We start from the raw sequence: 17,608 nt of genomic DNA, 5'->3' as shown, positions 1-17,608 counted from the left end.
ATTTGTGCAGCAGCTTGTGAGTCTGTAGTGTTACAGTTCAGGTATTTTTGATTGTTCAGGAGTTTAGGTCATGGTCCATCTTATGTTCCAGTTGATCAGCAGGTGTGTTACTGTTGGTTTTATCTTTAGTCAGTAAGCTTGGATCATTTTAAATCAGAGGCAGACTAGATTAAGGCAGGGAAAACCTGGCAGGGATTGCAGTGTGGTTGTGCAAATTGCACAGTGTTTTCCCAGGTGTCTTCGTGGCTGGAATTGCAGAATGGCACAGAGTATGGAAGGCTGGGTTGTAGAAGTCCAGATAAAACTTCTTAGCAATGACTTGTGGCAAAGATATTTCACTGTAGGCTACAGTGGTGTTAGAAATGCAGCAAATTCAACCCCCCCTGCAGTAGCCAGTGGCTGTGGCAGAGGAGGATGGCTGAACCCTGAGCAATAATAACTTAAAGTGCTGCAGCTAAATCTGGCAGTGTTCATCTCTGGTGCCTGTGCTAGCAGGGAGCCTGTCAGGCAGTCATTAGCTTTGCAAATTCACATTTAGTGCTTGCTGCTCACAGCCTTCTCTGTGTAAAATACCTCAGGTTTTCTTGGTAGTCTTTGGAGAGATTTGCCTGCTTTCTTAAAAAAAAAAAAAAAAAAGTTTGAAATCCAAACTAGGTGAGAAATTGAAATGACCATTTAGAGCACTGTAATTTCTGTAGCTGTTCTTTACAGTTGTCACTGTGTTTGAAAATGTTACCTAAGATGTCTTTAAAGTTCACAGAAGTCCCTTTAATCATTACCATATGGTTATTGAATGTTTTGGGCTATACTCTGCTGTTTTTCCATCCTGAACTCTGTTTGCAGTTCTTTTAGTTGAAATGTTGTCTGTATTTTTCTCTGTTAGAATTCTTGTTGGAATTCTTATCGCTTCAATATATTTTACTCCAAAACACTTTATTTAGGATGTATGTTTGCTATATTTTATATAGCAAAATATGGTGGTTTTGAGCATTACTCTTTTTGATATTAAAAAAAATAGTATAAAAGTGTGTTTCTATCATTCTACAAAAAAACCTGCATCTGTTACTGTGACTGAGAGCTTGTAGTTCCTAATGTTGTGGGATTTGATGACTAATACTGATCCATGATATAGCAGTCTGTCACTATCTGTTACCAAGATAAATTTCATAAAAGAGAGGGAAAAAACCTTTAGGGAGCCTATTTTGTCATGTTTCAAATATTAAGTTTTACTGTAATGTTCATTTCCAAATGACATTGCTACACATACTACATTCATAAAAATTAACAGCTTAACAGCTTTTTTTTTTAATTGGGACCACGTATGTGTTCTTTCTAGTAGAAATATGAAAAATAGCTTCAGTTTGTGGTGTTAGGATGAGTGCATTGCAAATAGGCATAATATAAACTGTTAGAGCCTTTAAGGTTTTTTTTTAAGTTTACCTGATCTGCCTCCAGAATTGGAATGTGGCTTTCTTGAGAGAGGAATGGGAGGTGTTTCACTCTAGTGAAATGTTGCATTTTGATGTTTTTGGTCTGCTGTTGTCTGAGAGATCTGCAGTAAGTGTTCCTAGCAAAACATTTATCATTTTAGCTACAAAGTCTGTAAACCAGCAAGTCCTTATGTTTGTGCTCTTTGATGGAGGTGTAGTATTTCTCATGATATTTAATTTCCAAGATAAAGGAAGGCTCATAAAAGTGTTTCATTTGGCTTCTTACAGTCGGTACAGGCTCATGTAATCATAATTTTTCAAGGGAGGTAAGCTAATACTTTGTCCCATGTAGTTTGCAGACAGCTCAAAAGGTGTTAGATGTTGTTAATGTGTTTTTTTCCCTTTCTTTCATACGGACTGGAGATTGAGAGCTCCCTCTTCAGCCTGTCTGCACCTTCATTCAGCAAGGCACTGGGCTTAGAAGCTGGGTGATAGGGAAAAGTGGAGGAGAGGCTTGGTTTTTTTAGCAGCTCTGAGGTCAATTACTGCATCAGTCTGAACTACATTTACAGGTTTTGAGACAGGATTTCTTCTAGGCAAACAAAGCTTTCTGGAAATTCTGCATATGTCTGCTAATAATAGACTCTGAGAAGTACAGTAACTCACTTGTGCTAGAGCTGGTTATCTGTTATTTCATACTAATAAAAATTATAACTCTGGATACAAACCCTGTATAATATATTAATAGTGGGGGTTTTTTTCCCTGCCATTCTAATATGCCTGACTGCTTCTATTCATAAAGTTGAAGACAGGGATTTCCCAGTCCTTTGCTGAGTAACTGATTTGCCCTTGCTTTAAGATGTACAGGCATACTCATGACAGCTCTGGAGCAGAATTTTGGGCAGAACATACTTGTTACACCTGTTGTGTGCATGACTGACATAAAGAAAAATGTCTGGGAGGGAGAACTTCAAAAGATAATCTGCTCAAAGGCCTGCTGAATGGCAAAAAAAAATATATATATATGTAGTAAAATGGAAGATATTTATATGCTAATATATCAGATACTGTGAGCTTCAATACTGCATGTTGACCTTTATTTTAACACACTGTGTGGGAATGCAATAACAAAGAATTGAAAGTACTTCCTGTAGGACTGATTATATTTGGGTGCTGTCTCTGCAAGTGGTATCTTGAGACTGAAATACGAATTTGTGACCAAAAGTGTTGATTTTTAGAACTACTGTAAAAATTGCAGAAAAGCAACCCACAGTAGAAAACATGAAAAGAATTGATTTTTTTTTCTTAAAAAACCAAAAACAAACATACAAAAAAAAACCCAAAAAACCAAACCCCAAACAACAACAAACCCTAAAACACAACAGATAAATGGAGCAGACAAGATTCCAGACACCTGTGTTGAATAAGCTTAATGCATGGAGAGAGGGGAGTTGTCCTGCAGAATTAGTTTTTCTATATTGGAGCTACACTTATTGGGCCTTAAATGTATTCATGTGTGCATACATACCCTTATTTTATTTGATGTGTTCAGAAATTATTCTGGCTTTATCTCTAATATGGATAATTATATTCTGTTATCCTCTGGCACATTCTTCTTGCTATCTGACAATAGTCACTGGAATCTGTTGTCTTGATGATATTCTCCAGGCAAAAATAGACATTTTTACAGGTAGGAACAGGTGGATGTAGCTTGGATTTTTTTTTTATAGCTGGAGCACTAGATTATTCATTTTTATTTTCTTCCTCATTGTTCTGCATTTGGCTCTGTTTACTATATGCTTACTTCACAACCAGGCTGTTTATATTCTTTGTGAGTTGAAGTCCTCAGATGTCTATTTTTTAAATTTCTTTTTCAGATGCTTTCATGTTTAAAAAGTCTTGTCTAAAAGAGCCATTTTTTGCATCTTTTAGACTCTACGTGTTTATTTGTGTTTAGAGCACAAAAGACCTGGCATTAGTAGCAGTTTGGGATTTAGTAATGCACGGGAGTTGATTCACAAGGTAACTACAATTGACCTAGTGCAGGAGAGTGAACTGCAGGATAATGAAGTTCCTCATCTCACAGGAGGGATTTTATGGTAATGCTCACCACCTAAAAGTGACCTGTTCAAAGTTCGAAGGGTTTTGTGTGTTGCTTAAGAACAAAGGAGCATCAGAAGCATGGAAATTTGCTGGTTTTTATAGTGAAAGCAGTGTATTAGAAGAGGCATTCAGAAGTCTTGCATCACAATAAAATAAAATCAGAATTAGTTAGACAGAAATAAATGCTGGGAGACTGTCATTTTGCCTTACATAAACAAGTGTTGTCTTAATAAAAGCTGCTCAAGTGAAGCCATTAGGTGAAAGGGGATGCTTTGTACCATAAAATGCAAAACACGGGCCAAAGAGAAAACTCAGTTTGATTCTTCTTTTATTACGTGTGAATGGGTTGTCTGCTCTGTAGAAACAGACTTGGTAAATGCTTTGTTTTGCCAAAGACTAAAGTGAGCACTTAAGTAGGGCAAGATAATTGTGGAGGCTGAAAAGTTTCTTTATATCCATCTTCCTTGGTGCGAATGTTGAGGAAATATTTAACAGAGCTCCATTCTGTTCCTGGGGTGAAATGAGGTTGTTGAGGAGGCTGAGAAGGGGTCAGACATAGGGTGCTGGCACAGCAATTAATACTTGTACAAGGAGCTTCCCTTGAAGGGCCAGACAATGTCACTGAAAAGCCACGAGGAATTGAGAAATGCAGGAGCTGAGCTATTGACTCAGATATGCAAATCTCATTAAGATGCTGTTCTGGAGAACAGTGGGGTGGCAAATGTGCTCATCTTGTTAAACTGCTGCTGGAGTGTAGGGATGAAAAGGAATTGAGGAGGTGATTCAGGGAAGTGGGGTTTGGTTAGTCTTCCCTACCAATAAAACTGGTTGCAGCAGTAAATTTTAAGGTGGTTATAAACCAACTAAATTATGTTTGGTAAACTGTTTACATAGTAGAGTAAAGTTCTTTAGACCTCTGAGCAAATTAATAGATAAAAGAGTGCACTGTTAGATTAATTATCCTTCCTAAGATTCCTAAAGAAAATCTCCTGTTAAGGTCATAAAAAAAAAATAACCAGTAACAAAAAACAACAAAAAAACCAACACAACCCCAAGTAATTTCTGAGCATAAGTGAAAACCGTGTAATTAAAAAAAGAAAATATGCTAAGAATAACTGCTCTAAGTTTTTTATAAGAAAAGCCCATTGTTAATAGGGGAAAAAAGAAGAGTGTGTTTCTTGGTCTGGTTGTGTATCATGTTTCCTTAAAAAAGACTGCTACCAAAAGCTCTTTTCTGTGCTCTTAGAAATGTAAGTATCTTTTCCCTGTGAGCAATCTTTCTGAAAGGAGAATTAATGAAACATTATCACAAGACTTGAGATTCAACACTCGAGGTGTTTATTTCTACCGAAGTGAAACCAGCTGATTTCTCACTCAGTGTTTCAACTGGTGCATCTCATTAACATCCCAGAGTAGAGATAGAAACCCAGGATCCATCTCAGTTAAAGTCTACCAGTTGTCCTTTCTAAAACTGGTCTGAGGTCAGGTCCTTCGTTGAAGCAACGTAGAAAAGTTCCTGAGTTGATTTGTATTGTTTCTCATAAAAGAAGTAAGAAATATCTTGGTTATTATTATTTTTCTTCATTGTTTATTAAAGTGTGTTCACAGCCTTGAAAGAACAGGCAGAGGTCCAGACAAAACTCCAGAGGTCCTCAGGCAGTTCTGAAGAGCCCAGCTGGGCAACTTTGTGTCAGCTGGAAGCTGTCCTGGTCATTTCTATGGTGTTACATCAAAAGACTCATTTGACAGCTCTGAAGCATTTCTGAGGTTGAAAGCTTTACCAATTTGGCAAGATTGGGGAAGGCAAATGAGAGGTGTAGGTTTGACTGTAATGTGTATCAAAAGGGGCTAATAAGGCCTTTTTATAGTTCTTTCTGCTTGGTGTTCAGAGAGGCAAAGTGTAGAGTAATCCATTGAGAAAAGTGCCAGGAGACCAGAGAGATGGGCTGCCTCTCAAGGGGCCTTGTAAAATGATACAAGTACAGGACAGGGAGCAAACAGAGGAATTTTTGCATGGAAAGAGGGATTAGACATTGGAATGGGCTGCCCAGGGGGGTGGTGGAGTCACCCTCCCTGGAGGTGCTCAAGGAGCAGCAGAAGGTGACACGTGGTGCCATGGTCCAGTTGACAAAGTGATGTTTGGTCTCAGGTTGGACTCCACCATCCCAGAGATCTTTTCCAGTCTTAGTGGTTTGTTGATTCTGTGATGCTCTGGGCTAAAGAGTCTGGAACTGGGGTCTGATAAATGGCCAGCATTTACACAAGGGCAGTAAATCCATTTCCTGAGGAGTTGGAATGGCAGAGGCTGAGGTGGGCAAACTTCTCCTTGCTCCAAGGGCTCTGTTGGAGCCCAGGGCAGAAAAAAAATTTGTTCTGTCCTTACTGAAGATGCTGCTCCCTGAGCCTGGTCTGGAAAGTCAGTGAATCACTAGTTTGGGAGCTCCATTATCCACAGGAAAAGATCCTAAATCTATTTGAGGGGAAGTACTTTGTGGAGGAAGGACCTGGATTAAATTAGTGTTTTGTTTTTAAAAACAAAAAAAGTAATTCTTGTTTTATTGGGAATTTTATTTACAAACAAAGGACTTGTTTGGCTTCAAGACAGAATTGCTCAGTTCCTCTAAAAGCACGTTACGTCTGGCAAGTGAACTTCACCATAGCAAAACTTTGAAGAATAAAATGTTAAACACTGTGATTTCACAAGCTGAACACTGCTTAGAATAAGAGATTCTGTTTTGTTCAAATGGCAAATACTGAACTCTGCAAATGGGAAGCAGAATTATCTGTGAGTGAAAAAAAAAACCATGGGAAAATTTGCAGTTCAGAGGGAAAGGCAAGCATACGAAAAAGTTTGGTGCCACTTGTTATAATGCTTTTCTTATGTAAGACAGTGATGTGATTCTGTTTGTCTTACAGCCTCAGAGCAAGGTGATTAGCAAATGAAATAGAGGAAAGATGTAAAAGTCATTAAGAAAAGAAAAAAAGGAACATTACATCTTACATAACATGTAATTAACCTATGAAATTCACTGCCAACCTGTACTATTGAGGTCAAAATCAGAACAGAATTGAAAAATAATTAGAAATACATTTGCATAATGAGAAAATCCATGGTTCTATTGTAGGATTTTCTGTGTTTCATGAAAGATCTCTGGGAGTATTGCCAGCTAGTACCTGGTTGTGAAAGGCTGGGGTAGGGAATTGCATGATAAACAGGTTGTGTAATTATCTGGCATTACTTGCATTTAAGCATAATGTAAGCTTGACTTGACTTCTTTATATTCCCTTTGAGAGCTCCTCTCTATCCCCTGGCTGCAGAAGGAGCCTGGGGAGGGGAAGCTCAGGGAGCCAAGCTGGGAGTTGTGTGTAACCTCCTTCTTCCCAGGCTGCTGGGGGTTGACAGGTGGTTTTCTGTGGTTTTCTAATAACTCCCAGTAAGAAAGCAGCTGATTGTATCTGCTCATTGTGAAGGGTGGGAGGTTCTGGTTTGAGGCAGGAGGGCACCAAGTGGGTGCTGTGCAGCCCAGTGCTTCAGCTGACTCCTTCTGCAGGCACGTTTCAAAAATAAAATGTCTTGTTCCTTGCTCTTTGTGGATTAATTAATTCTGATAGAATTGAGATAGAGTATCAAATAAATCCACGGTTCCATGTGTTCATTTTAAATGTGATTTTTATTGGTGGAAAGAGAGGGTATTAATTTTGTTCTTCTAAATAACTATAATCTCTTGAGCAGTAAAACCTTGTTAATTCTCATACAGCTAATCCTCAAATAATAATTCACTTAGACTGACTTCACAACAAAAATAACTGCTTAAGCACAAATACTTGTAACTTACTCTGTTTTGACCTGTAAATGGTACCTAAAATCCAAATGTATAGATAAGTGGAAGTTGTTTAGGAACTTTTCATTATCATCAAAAAGTCATAATCTCCCAAGCAGAAACAAAAAGGGCAAATATTTTAAAAGGTATTGAAGCTAAGAGTTCTAGAAAACACAGAAATGATGTTTGGAAGAGGAAAGTCTTTAGACAAAACCAAAAAAGAATAAAAAAAATCATGTCTGCACAGAAGTATCAGGATGTTCAATAAGGCAAGAGTGTTCAGTAAATATTTTTGTTCTGTGCTTGGGAAAAAGGCAGATAAAAATGTTCACATCATGGAACGTATTCTCTTGTCAAGGAGAAGGTTAAACAGCAGTTGTACTTAAATTTGGCATTTCTAAGTCAGAGGCCCAGATAACATGCATCCATGTACTCTGAAAGAGCGAGCCAGAGAACTGTTTGTAATTCATATAGGTTTTTTTTAATAGTTCTTGGAAAACAGGAAAAGTTCCAGAGGACTTGAAGAGCACGCTTCCTGAGAAATAGACATAATTCTCTCAGTGTGATATAAGGGTTGAGTGAAATAGTAAAAGTGTTGAGGTGATTAATTTAATAAACATAAAGTATTCTAATTAGTGATAATGATTCTTGGTTCTGGGAAAATAAGTTTTATCCTGTTAATGTTAATATTTTTGAGATAGAATTTTTATTTTAAAATGGAATTAAATTTTTTATCACTGTGTAACTAAGGTGGCTTTAAATCTCCATGATACTTTCTGTAGTTTTTTTGGGCAGGTGGGATGATGCAGAATCAATCCTGTACCTAAAATGTGTCTGGCAATTGCCTGCCAAGTGTTCTGTGGGTGACTGTTGAAACTGTGTCACACCTGAGCTTCTGGTCAGCTGTGAGTTTAGGGACAGCCAGAGGGGAAGTTTCTACCTAAGACTGAAAGCTGTAAACTGTCTCTTAAAAGCTGTGGGAATGTCTCCTAGAAAACAGTAAAGTATAATTAAAAGGGGTGTTCTAATGAATGTGATGATTGCTGTTCTAATGATGTGATGATTCAAAAGAGATCCCATGACTACATGAAATATTCCCAAGCAAACCAGTGACAGGACAAGAGGACGTGGCCTTAAGCTGTGCCAGGGGAGGTTTAGGTTGGACATCTGGAGGAATTTCTTCACAGAAAGGGTGATTAAACATTGAAGGGCTGCCCAGGGGGGTGGTGGAGTCACTGTCCCTGGAGGTTGAGTTCCTCCAAGGCTGGATGTGGCACTCAGGGCCATGGGCTGGGTGGTGACACGGTGGTGTTTGGTCATGGATTGGACTCAGTGACCCCAGAGGTCTTTTCCAGCTTCATTGATTGAGTGATTTGTGTGAAGTTAAGGCTCCAGTTCCATCCTTAGTGGTTGATGTTCTCCTAAGCAGGGAGTTTGGGTTTGCTCCTCAGGGTGAAGCACTTCATGAGTTGGTGCTTTCACCCCTGGAGCAATTTGCAGCGGTCTGAGTGCTGCAGCTGTGGCTCAGGACAGGCTGCATTTCCTGTGCACCCCTGGCTGTGTCTGTCCCTCTGAGCCTGACAGCTGCTCCTGCCTTCTCCTCCCGCTCTGGGAGTGAAGGGTGTTGGCCATGCACAGTCCACAACAAGCCAGTTTCCTCTGGAAGTCAATTTAAATGAATGAAGTTTGTCCTTCTCTTCATTCCTTCATCACAGATGACTGGGTATCCAGTTTCTTCTGGGGGAATAAATCAGGCTTGTTTTGTCTTGAGCAGTGCATTTGTTGCCTCTTTCAACCACTATGAAATCCTCTCACAAAAACTGCATTCTTGAAACTGGGATGTGTGGGATTTTCAGCACAGGTGCTGTGGTGAAAAAGGGTCTTTCACTTGCACTGGCTGTAGTTCTGTGTTTTCAGAAGTGGAGAGGCTGGCAGGGGATACTCACACCATGGTAGCAAATATTTTTAGTATTTCTATAGTGTTTTTTATAATTTCTATTGCTCTGTTTGGCACACTAACAATTACAAGAATTGTTCTTTAATAGCTCTCTTGGCTTGTTATTAATAGTAAGATATTCTGATTCATAGTTAAAAAAAAAAATAGGAAAAAATGATGATAGAGTGAAGCTGGTCTGTTAAAGACAACTTTAAATATTCTGCCCATCTGTTTCCTGTACCACTTAAATTATGAATGTTTTGCTATCTCAGCTTTGCTATTCTTTGTCCATTTTCCTCTTAAAATTTCCACGTAGAATTTTAGTAGCTTAATAGGAAATTACAGCGTGCAATTGGTAATACCAGCTTCAAGTGCTGGGTTTATGAGATGTCTTTGTTAATCTGATCTTTTCCTTCATGCTGTTTCTTTCCCTTCTCCTCTGCCTTTTGAGACCTGTAGTTCCTCTAAGTGTAGAGAAGTTTCTCCTCTCTGCATTGTCACCTTCCCTGAAAAACCCCCAGGTGCTCTGGCTTTATGGAGCCTTCACTGTCATCACCTTGCTGGGACTGCAGCAGCTCAAGTCCTGTTAGCTCTGAACAATGTCCCTTTTGCTTCAAGTTCACTTTTCCTCATTTTCCTTCAGCTAGAAATTTCCTGAGAACTGCTTATGATGCAAACTGAATTTTGTCGAAGTTCTCTCCTGTTTTTAATAACTGTGCATTTGTTTTTGTTGGGTTTATTTCTGTGTTTGGTAATGCAGAGGTTATAGTAATGTCTGCTACCTGCTGTTTAGATTCTAGTTTCACTTTGCATAGATAGTCTGGGTATGAGGTTCATGCAGCTATGGTCAATAAATTTTTGAAGGGTGATGATTTTATATTGCCATGTGATTTTGGGGTTCTTTTTTGTTTGCTTTTGTTGGCTTTTTTTTGTATATGTGGGGACAGTGAAGCCTTTGCAATAACTACACCAGACATTAAGCGCTGCCCAGTGATTTTTTTTACCAAATTGGATGATGACTAATCAAAGCTTCTGCATCACTCTTTCACTTTCTTGGAAGTGAAATCCTGGCATTGGACTCACCTAGCACAAGGAATGAGCTGTGTGACAGGTGTGCTTTGTGGTGTGTGAGATGTTTGCCCATTTTGTTTAAACTGTTTGTCATGTCATTCTGTCTGATCTGATCTCAAGCCCCATGTCCATCCTGTGGGTTCTGCTGGCTTGATTTGAAGCAGTGATCTCATGACTCAGTACCTGGCCTGTACATTGTTGCTCAGTTTCAGAAAGAAGTTTTTGTCCCTAGGAGTTTCATCTGATAAAAATTTGTGTTTTCTGCTGAAGACTGTTGTTATAAGAAAAACCCAAAACTTTAGTAACCAGTGAATTTTATGAATATATATGACTAAATTATACATTAGAAACATCCTGTTTTGTGGGATGCAACAACAGTGAATCAAAGGAGTTTGGAAGAAGGATTTGAATAGTGTTTAGTGGGAAGAATTTTGAAGTAGTTGAGTAATTTTTAACAAGAATATAAGAGATGGTTTTGCCAGTACATTCCCAGTGTTGGTGACTGGGTATTGACTCCAGGCTAAGCTCAGAATGGAGACTTTTCAGGTCATCCATTATAGGAAAAGTTACACATCCAATGGGTCCTGCACACCTGGAAATCTCCAGGGAGAGGCTGCAGATGCAGGCAGAGAGATTCTCCCTGGAGTCACACACTGGACATTGACAGCAGCTCTCTGGGAATAGGCCCTCTCCCTTATTGCTCCAAAAAATGGATTATAAAGCAGTGGCTCCTTCTGCTTCAAAATGTGTAAGGCAGGGAGGGGTAGCTGTGGCTCAGTTCAGTGTCTGCAGTGTAGCTGTAATTGGCTTTTGTGACTCAGCATTTTTTTGGTTGAGACATTGTCATTTTCTGACTTCTGCTCTGCTACTTCAGCTCCTGTGGAATGATCATCCAGCTGCTAAGATTCTTCATTTGCAGTTGAAATGTTAAATTTTCCTGTTTAATTTTATCAAAATGTGTCATGCTTGCTCTTACTGAAAATGGCTGTATTTTTAACTAATAGTGATGATGTTGCAAATTCAGCAGGCAAAATGGGAATAAGTTTGAATAATATCAAATTATAGATGGAAAATTCTTGATTAAAACATGCGAGCTTTATTTGCATCTTAAATTATGGTTTCTCCTTATACAACATCATTTTGCATAAGAGATTACACTGATACACATTTATTTTATTTGTCAAGTATTGACAGAGACAGCTCTTGTTTCCTTTTAGGAATCTGGGTAAAAATGGCTTATCTAACAGTAGTATTCTCTTGGATAAATGCCCACCTCCACGACCACCGCCTCCACCGTACCCTCCCTTGCCAAAGGACAAGCTGAATCCACCTACACCTAGTATTTATGTAAGTAAATCTAGTGGCAGAAGTACATTGCTGCCTGTCTTTTGTAATTGTTTGGATATCTGAATTACATAATGTAATTATTTTAAAGATGTCCTGTTCATCACTGAGTTCTAATTACGGTGCTCTCCAAACTGGTGTATAGGCAGGAGAAATGCCAGCCTTAAAGAAAATTTTGGGACATAGTTTTGACTCTTAAAGTACCTGTAAATTAAGAATTTCAGTAGACAAAAGGAAAAATACTTCAGATTTTTTGCTTTTAATACTCAAAATGTTGGCAGAATAAGGAAAACAGTTCATTATATACAATGCACAGTATTTCAAAAATGTATGTACAATTTTTTGTGACAGCTTATGCATAAATGAGCAAGTAATTAAACTAAACTCCCATAACAATCTGCTTCAAAACATAATGAAGAAAAATGAATAAAAGTTGAGGTGATGTTAGGAACAAAATGTCACCAGGAAAAGGCAGGGTTTAGTTGAGCAGTATTTTCTTATGCAAGCATTACAACTTTTGTTCTGAAAATAAAGTTTCATAATAGCTTTATTGAGCTAACTTCCTTAGTAATAGAAGAATAAATTACAGGATATCCACTTCCTTAATAGCAGAAAAATAAATTACAGTGTGTCCATACAGGCAGTGTGGAAAGCTGAAGTTGGCTTTGGTCACCTCAGTCTGGGGACCAGAAGAGGCTGGCACTTGGGTCTGAGTGTGCTGAGAGCTGGGTTAGGCTGGATGCAGTGGTGCTTCCAGATGTTTTCCAGATGTGTTACACCTGAACTCATCTGTTTTAATGAAAGTCCATCCCAGTTTTGTTGAGTACTCACAAAGCTGGAAAGTCACCACGCTGCCACAGACTGTGCAGTTGTGCCACTCTTTGGGAACTCCCTGTTGTGTTTTGTTTATTGCTAGAAATGCCTTCAGCATTCTAAAGGATTCATAGCAATTTAAGACAAAATCAGGAGGGAGGCTATGGCATAAAATTGAGGTTATAGGTGCAGAGAAGCATAAGAAAATCAAATCAACCTTTCTGGTTAACATGAGATATACCATGAGAGTAGTCTTTTAATTATACTGTTTCTTGTATACATTAGCTGTAAAATTAGCGCTTTTTTACTTCTGAAAAGAAACTGTATTGCTCTTCAGAGAATTCTGCAGATTTAGGGAACGTACAAGGCTACTGTCAGATAAAGAAATTAAGTTCAGGAAACCTGAGTTGCAAAGCTGAAGCAACCTGGGAATAATTCTTGCCAAGAAACAAATTACAGTAACAAATTAATTTCAGGAGTGAACCCAGCATTTACCATAGAAAGAATTGTATGGTGTAGCTGTTCATTCCCCACAGTGCAGGGAAATGCAGAAAATTCCTGTTTTCTTTCTGTTATTTCTCTTTTGTTTTATCATTCTTTCTTGTTTTAAAAATAAGGACTCTAGATTGATCTGACATCTAATATTCCATTATAATTTTGCAGTTGGAAAATAAACGAGATGCTTTCTTTCCACCTTTACATCAATTTTGTACAAATCCAAACAACCCTGTTACTGTAATACGTGGCCTTGCTGGAGCGCTTAAATTAGGTAAATTTACCTTTTTTTTTTCTTTGTTTTTTTTTTGTAACTTTGGGGAGGAATTAATGTTTTTTAAAGAGAAGTCTCTCAGTTCTTAGAAGTGGATATTTTATATCTATAATATTATTTTACCTGTATATTCCAAGTTGTTAGGATAATTTGTCATTTTTCAGTTTGCTGTTGTTTCTAATCTTGGTCTTGTCAAAAACACCTCACCACAAATTCAGCAGATTTTGTTGAGCACAGTGGGGAACTGAGCTGTGGATATGGAAGTTTACAGCCAGACATTTTCCTGTAAAAAACCAGATGCATGTTTTTGTGTTTAGATCTAATGATCTATAATTTGACTGTGTGCAATATTTTGAAGTCTCTAGGCAGATAAACTACCACTGCTGGTAGGGAACGTGTTTTATGATGGAAGTACATTCATTAAGCTCTGCTCTGAAAAATACTTTCTTGGTAATAGGTGTGAATATTGTTTGCAGATTTGTTTAGCCAAGGCATGTAAAATGTTTCTTGTAAAATAGTCCATGGCTGCCAAGTTTTTTCTAATTTTCTACTGGATATGTGGAGGAAAGTTTTTTGGGTGTTAATTATTAACGTTCAGGTGGGCAGTGTTGTGAAGACTTAAAGGGTAAAAATTATGTTAAACTAAACTTTTTGATAACTCCAGGCATTTTCCTGAAATTGTTTTATTCTATTTTAACCTTCATTTATTAATTTCATTGCTATTAATTAGATCTAGGACTCTTCTCTACTAAGACATTGGTTGAAGCCAATAATGAACACATAGTAGAAGTAAGGACACAACTACTGCAGCCAGCAGATGAAAACTGGGACCCCACTGGAACAAAGAAAATCTGGCGTTGTGAAAGCAGTAGATCTCATACAACAATTGCTAAATATGCACAGTACCAGGCCTCCTCATTCCAGGAGTCTTTAAGGGTAAGTTAATTGCTATATTCAAGTTATTCACAAACTCCATACTGACTCTGGAGCCAGTTAATAATGGCTGTTGGAAAAAGCAGAAACTGCTAAGGAAACAGAGACATTTCCATTAGCTTGAACAGCACAGGTAAATTTTCAAAATCTGTTTTGAATAGAGGGTCAAATAGTAAATTGTTCTTCCCAAATGCTTAGTGTAAACTTGAGTTTAATAATGTAAAACTCACGGTTATTACATACTTCAAAAGTTTGTTAGTTTAAGCTTTTATATTATAATGTCAAAATTCACATTCAAATATTTAGAACTCGAGGCTTTTTTACAATTTGGATTGCTTCTAATTTCACATGGTTTGAAATCAGATTTCTTTGTTCTTCCTACTCTGAATTAATTTGGATGTGGCTTATTAGAAGTTTACACTAATACTAGTTTTTTGTTGGGTTCCAAACATAACAGTTCATATTTAGTTTAGAAGTTTTTAGGCTTATGTGACAGACTGAAGTACTAGAAATAATATTTCCCCTTCCTACCTTGGCAGAGGGGTTGGACCCCATGATCTCCAGAGGTCCCTTCCAACCCTAACTATTCTCTTACTCTGGGATTCTGTGAAATGTGATTTTATTGGTATTTTTAACATTTTATACTGAAGTTATGAGCACATTCTTGAAACTGGCTATGGGCACTCCTTGAAGGCTTATGTTGCCTGGTTTTGCAAAAAGATTGGGCTGAAGTAGAACTAAGACAAGAAGGTAATTTTGATTGGTTGTTTGTTAGAAAATAGGGAAAAGGTCACTGTGGGGAATTGACTATTGCAGTTTTCACTGCCTTTACACAGAAACAGGAATGATTTCAGTAGGAAGGGAAAGTCTAAATTTAAATTTTGTGCATTAGAGGAGAGGATTAGAAACAAAGAAATTAATTGCTGGTTGAAGGGAACAGAAGGGAATCTAGTCATAAGGCTTTGAGCTGGTACAGGATGAGGAAAAGAAACAGGAATACCATGGGAAGTGGGGGGCACAGAAATCTTGTAGAACCTGGGATTTCCCTTCCTCTGCCATGGTAATAAATTTCAGTAGGATGTTGTATTCCTGTATGTCATTCCAGAAGGGCTGGAGAACATTACATCACTGGAGTATAGTAGCTATCTATATCTGTTTATTTAAATATCCTATTTTTAAATTCTATATAATTTAGCACATACCACTGAAAGCCTCAACTTTGGATTTGCACCACAATGTGTCCTGTAGGGTGTTCTGATTTTTTCCCCTCACTGTTACCAACTGGTGGTAAAAATGCAATACATAAAATAGTTTTTAAGAGTGATAATTTTCATTTTTCTCCTGGAATTTAGAAAGACACTGTACATGTGTCCTTTGCCTAACACTGCTCTGACCTGTCCTTAGGTGACTTTGCAGTGTTTAAATGAAAGCTTTATTTCTTCTTTCTATAGCCACAGTTCTCTTGGCTTGCCCTAAGTGATCTTTTTTTCTTTATTCCTCTAAAGCTATTGCATTGCTTTTCTAACATGTCTTGCACCATTTGATAAATCCATCATCACTAGGTTCCTTTTTGTTTCTCTTTGTCCTTCATTCAAAGGATGAATAAGACTTTCTCAGGTACACAGGGCACTTTGAGATTTAACAACAATCCCATTCAAAGCCAGAGATCTTTGGACAGAATCCAGACAGCTCCTTCTTCCTTTTTGTCTCTTTCTTTTTCCTTCTATATCCATATACTTGCCAAAATAGAAGTCTTTAGAATAGGGTTTTGAGCACAGTCTGCTAAAAAGATCAAATTGCATCATTTAATATTGGCTGGATTTTTTCCACTAGTCGTGGTCTCAGCTACTGCTAGTGCTAAAATAGCATATGGCTATGAAAAATTCAAAAGATTTTATATAATGGATTTTATTAAATTAGTTTTATAAATATTAGTCATCCTAGTTTCCTGTCAGAATACCTGCTTGACTTTGCAGGGGGGTAGATGTTCTTATTTGAAAAAGTTAGCAGAATTATTTAATACTGGATTCCAGGTCACCCTCAGAATGGAGCAAGCCAATACACTCATTTCCAACTTGAATGCAGGCCAGCAGAAATATTTACAGTGTAGACATTTTCTGTTGTCCTGGCCTGAGTGTCATGGAATCTGCAGCCATGAAGAAATTTATTTCAATGCATTTGACTGACTTTTTTATTTTCTTCACAACGAAGAGATGTTGACATAAAATCTTAGACATGGATATTTCAAAGATTGTGTCAGTATCTTGAAATAAATGTACTTATATCTCTGTGTTATCATTTATACCTATATATTTTATATGTTCTTTTGTGTGTGTATGTGTATATATATGTGAAAACATTTCAAAATTGCATTTTATAGGAGGAAAATGAGAAGAAGAGTCACCACAAGGACCACTCAGATAATGAATCCACATCTTCTGATAAGTAAGTGTGTTATAACTCTATTCATTCTTAGTTGGCTCTGTGTGCTATTTTCCATCATTCCCTTTTCACATTTGCCTGACACATTTGTTACATTTGCAGCTCTGGGAGGAGGAGAAGAGGACCTTTTAAAACAATCAAGTTTGGGACCAACATTGACCTGTCAGATGACAAGAAGTAAGTTGATTACAGTTTCTCCTGCTCACAGTGAGATTCTAGATGATGATAATCCTTCTGGAAATCCAGAGTAGTATTCTCAGACATCAGCCAGTCTGTTGATAAATTCCAGTTTCCACAAGGAATGGTTACCTTTGCTCTTCAAACTGTTGTTACAAGTCGTTCTCACGCTAAAAAATATTTTCAAACTTCTTTCCCAGGATTTTTGTTTTTCCAGAAATGAGTTGAAACATTCATGAGAAACATTCTTTCTAGTCCTCCTTCTAATCCATTCTCTTTGTTTCATTGTGAGGCTTTAAATTGTTTGCTTGACAACACCAAGTTTTTAGTTTTTGCATAGAAATCGTAAGATTAAAGGGGTTTTTTCTTTCTTGTCTGAATTTTTGTTATTCACGGATTTTTTTTTCCTTTAATTCATACTGTCATCTATTTTCACCTTTACATAACTCTTGCTTCTTTATCCAGTAAATATGTAGGAAAGACCAGACCAATGCTTACCTGTGGGTAAGCCATGATACCTCTCAAGAGCCTCAAAGCCAAAATTGAGTATTATTTAAACTGTATATCCTTCTGTGGGTAGATGAAGGTAGCTTAGAAAAGATTAGAAATACTCTGAAAGCATGTTTTTATTATAATAAAAATTATTTGGTTCAATCTCTGGTTAATACATACTTCCATCAAAGATCCAACATGTCTAGGCTGTGCAGTACAAAAATTCTGATCTAGTTCAGTCATAAGAAAAGAAGAGAAGTTCATGTGTTTGGGGAGT

The 17,608-nt window shown here is 37.6% G+C and overlaps 1 protein-coding gene across 10 annotated transcripts in view; it reads left to right on the top strand.

Annotated features, from left to right (window-relative positions):
- Window positions 1-17,608, top strand: part of KDM6A (lysine demethylase 6A) — a 153,953-nt gene that overhangs the window by 119,995 nt on the left and 16,350 nt on the right. For all 10 annotated transcript variants that reach the window (XM_077171511.1, XM_054627958.2, XM_054627960.2 and 7 more), the window contains 5 exons: window positions 11,579-11,708; window positions 13,182-13,287; window positions 14,018-14,223; window positions 16,601-16,665; window positions 16,765-16,839. In XM_077171511.1, the coding sequence (XP_077027626.1) occupies window positions 11,579-11,708; window positions 13,182-13,287; window positions 14,018-14,223; window positions 16,601-16,665; window positions 16,765-16,839 (582 nt within the window). The remainder of the gene's footprint in view (window positions 1-11,578; window positions 11,709-13,181; window positions 13,288-14,017; window positions 14,224-16,600; window positions 16,666-16,764; window positions 16,840-17,608) is intronic.

The sequence above is a fragment of the Agelaius phoeniceus genome, chromosome 2, assembly GCF_051311805.1.
Source record: "Agelaius phoeniceus isolate bAgePho1 chromosome 2, bAgePho1.hap1, whole genome shotgun sequence".
NCBI classification, from domain to species: domain Eukaryota; kingdom Metazoa; phylum Chordata; class Aves; order Passeriformes; family Icteridae; genus Agelaius; species Agelaius phoeniceus.
The sequence above is the reverse complement of the archived record's forward strand: the minus strand, read 5'-3'. Positions and strand labels throughout refer to the sequence as shown.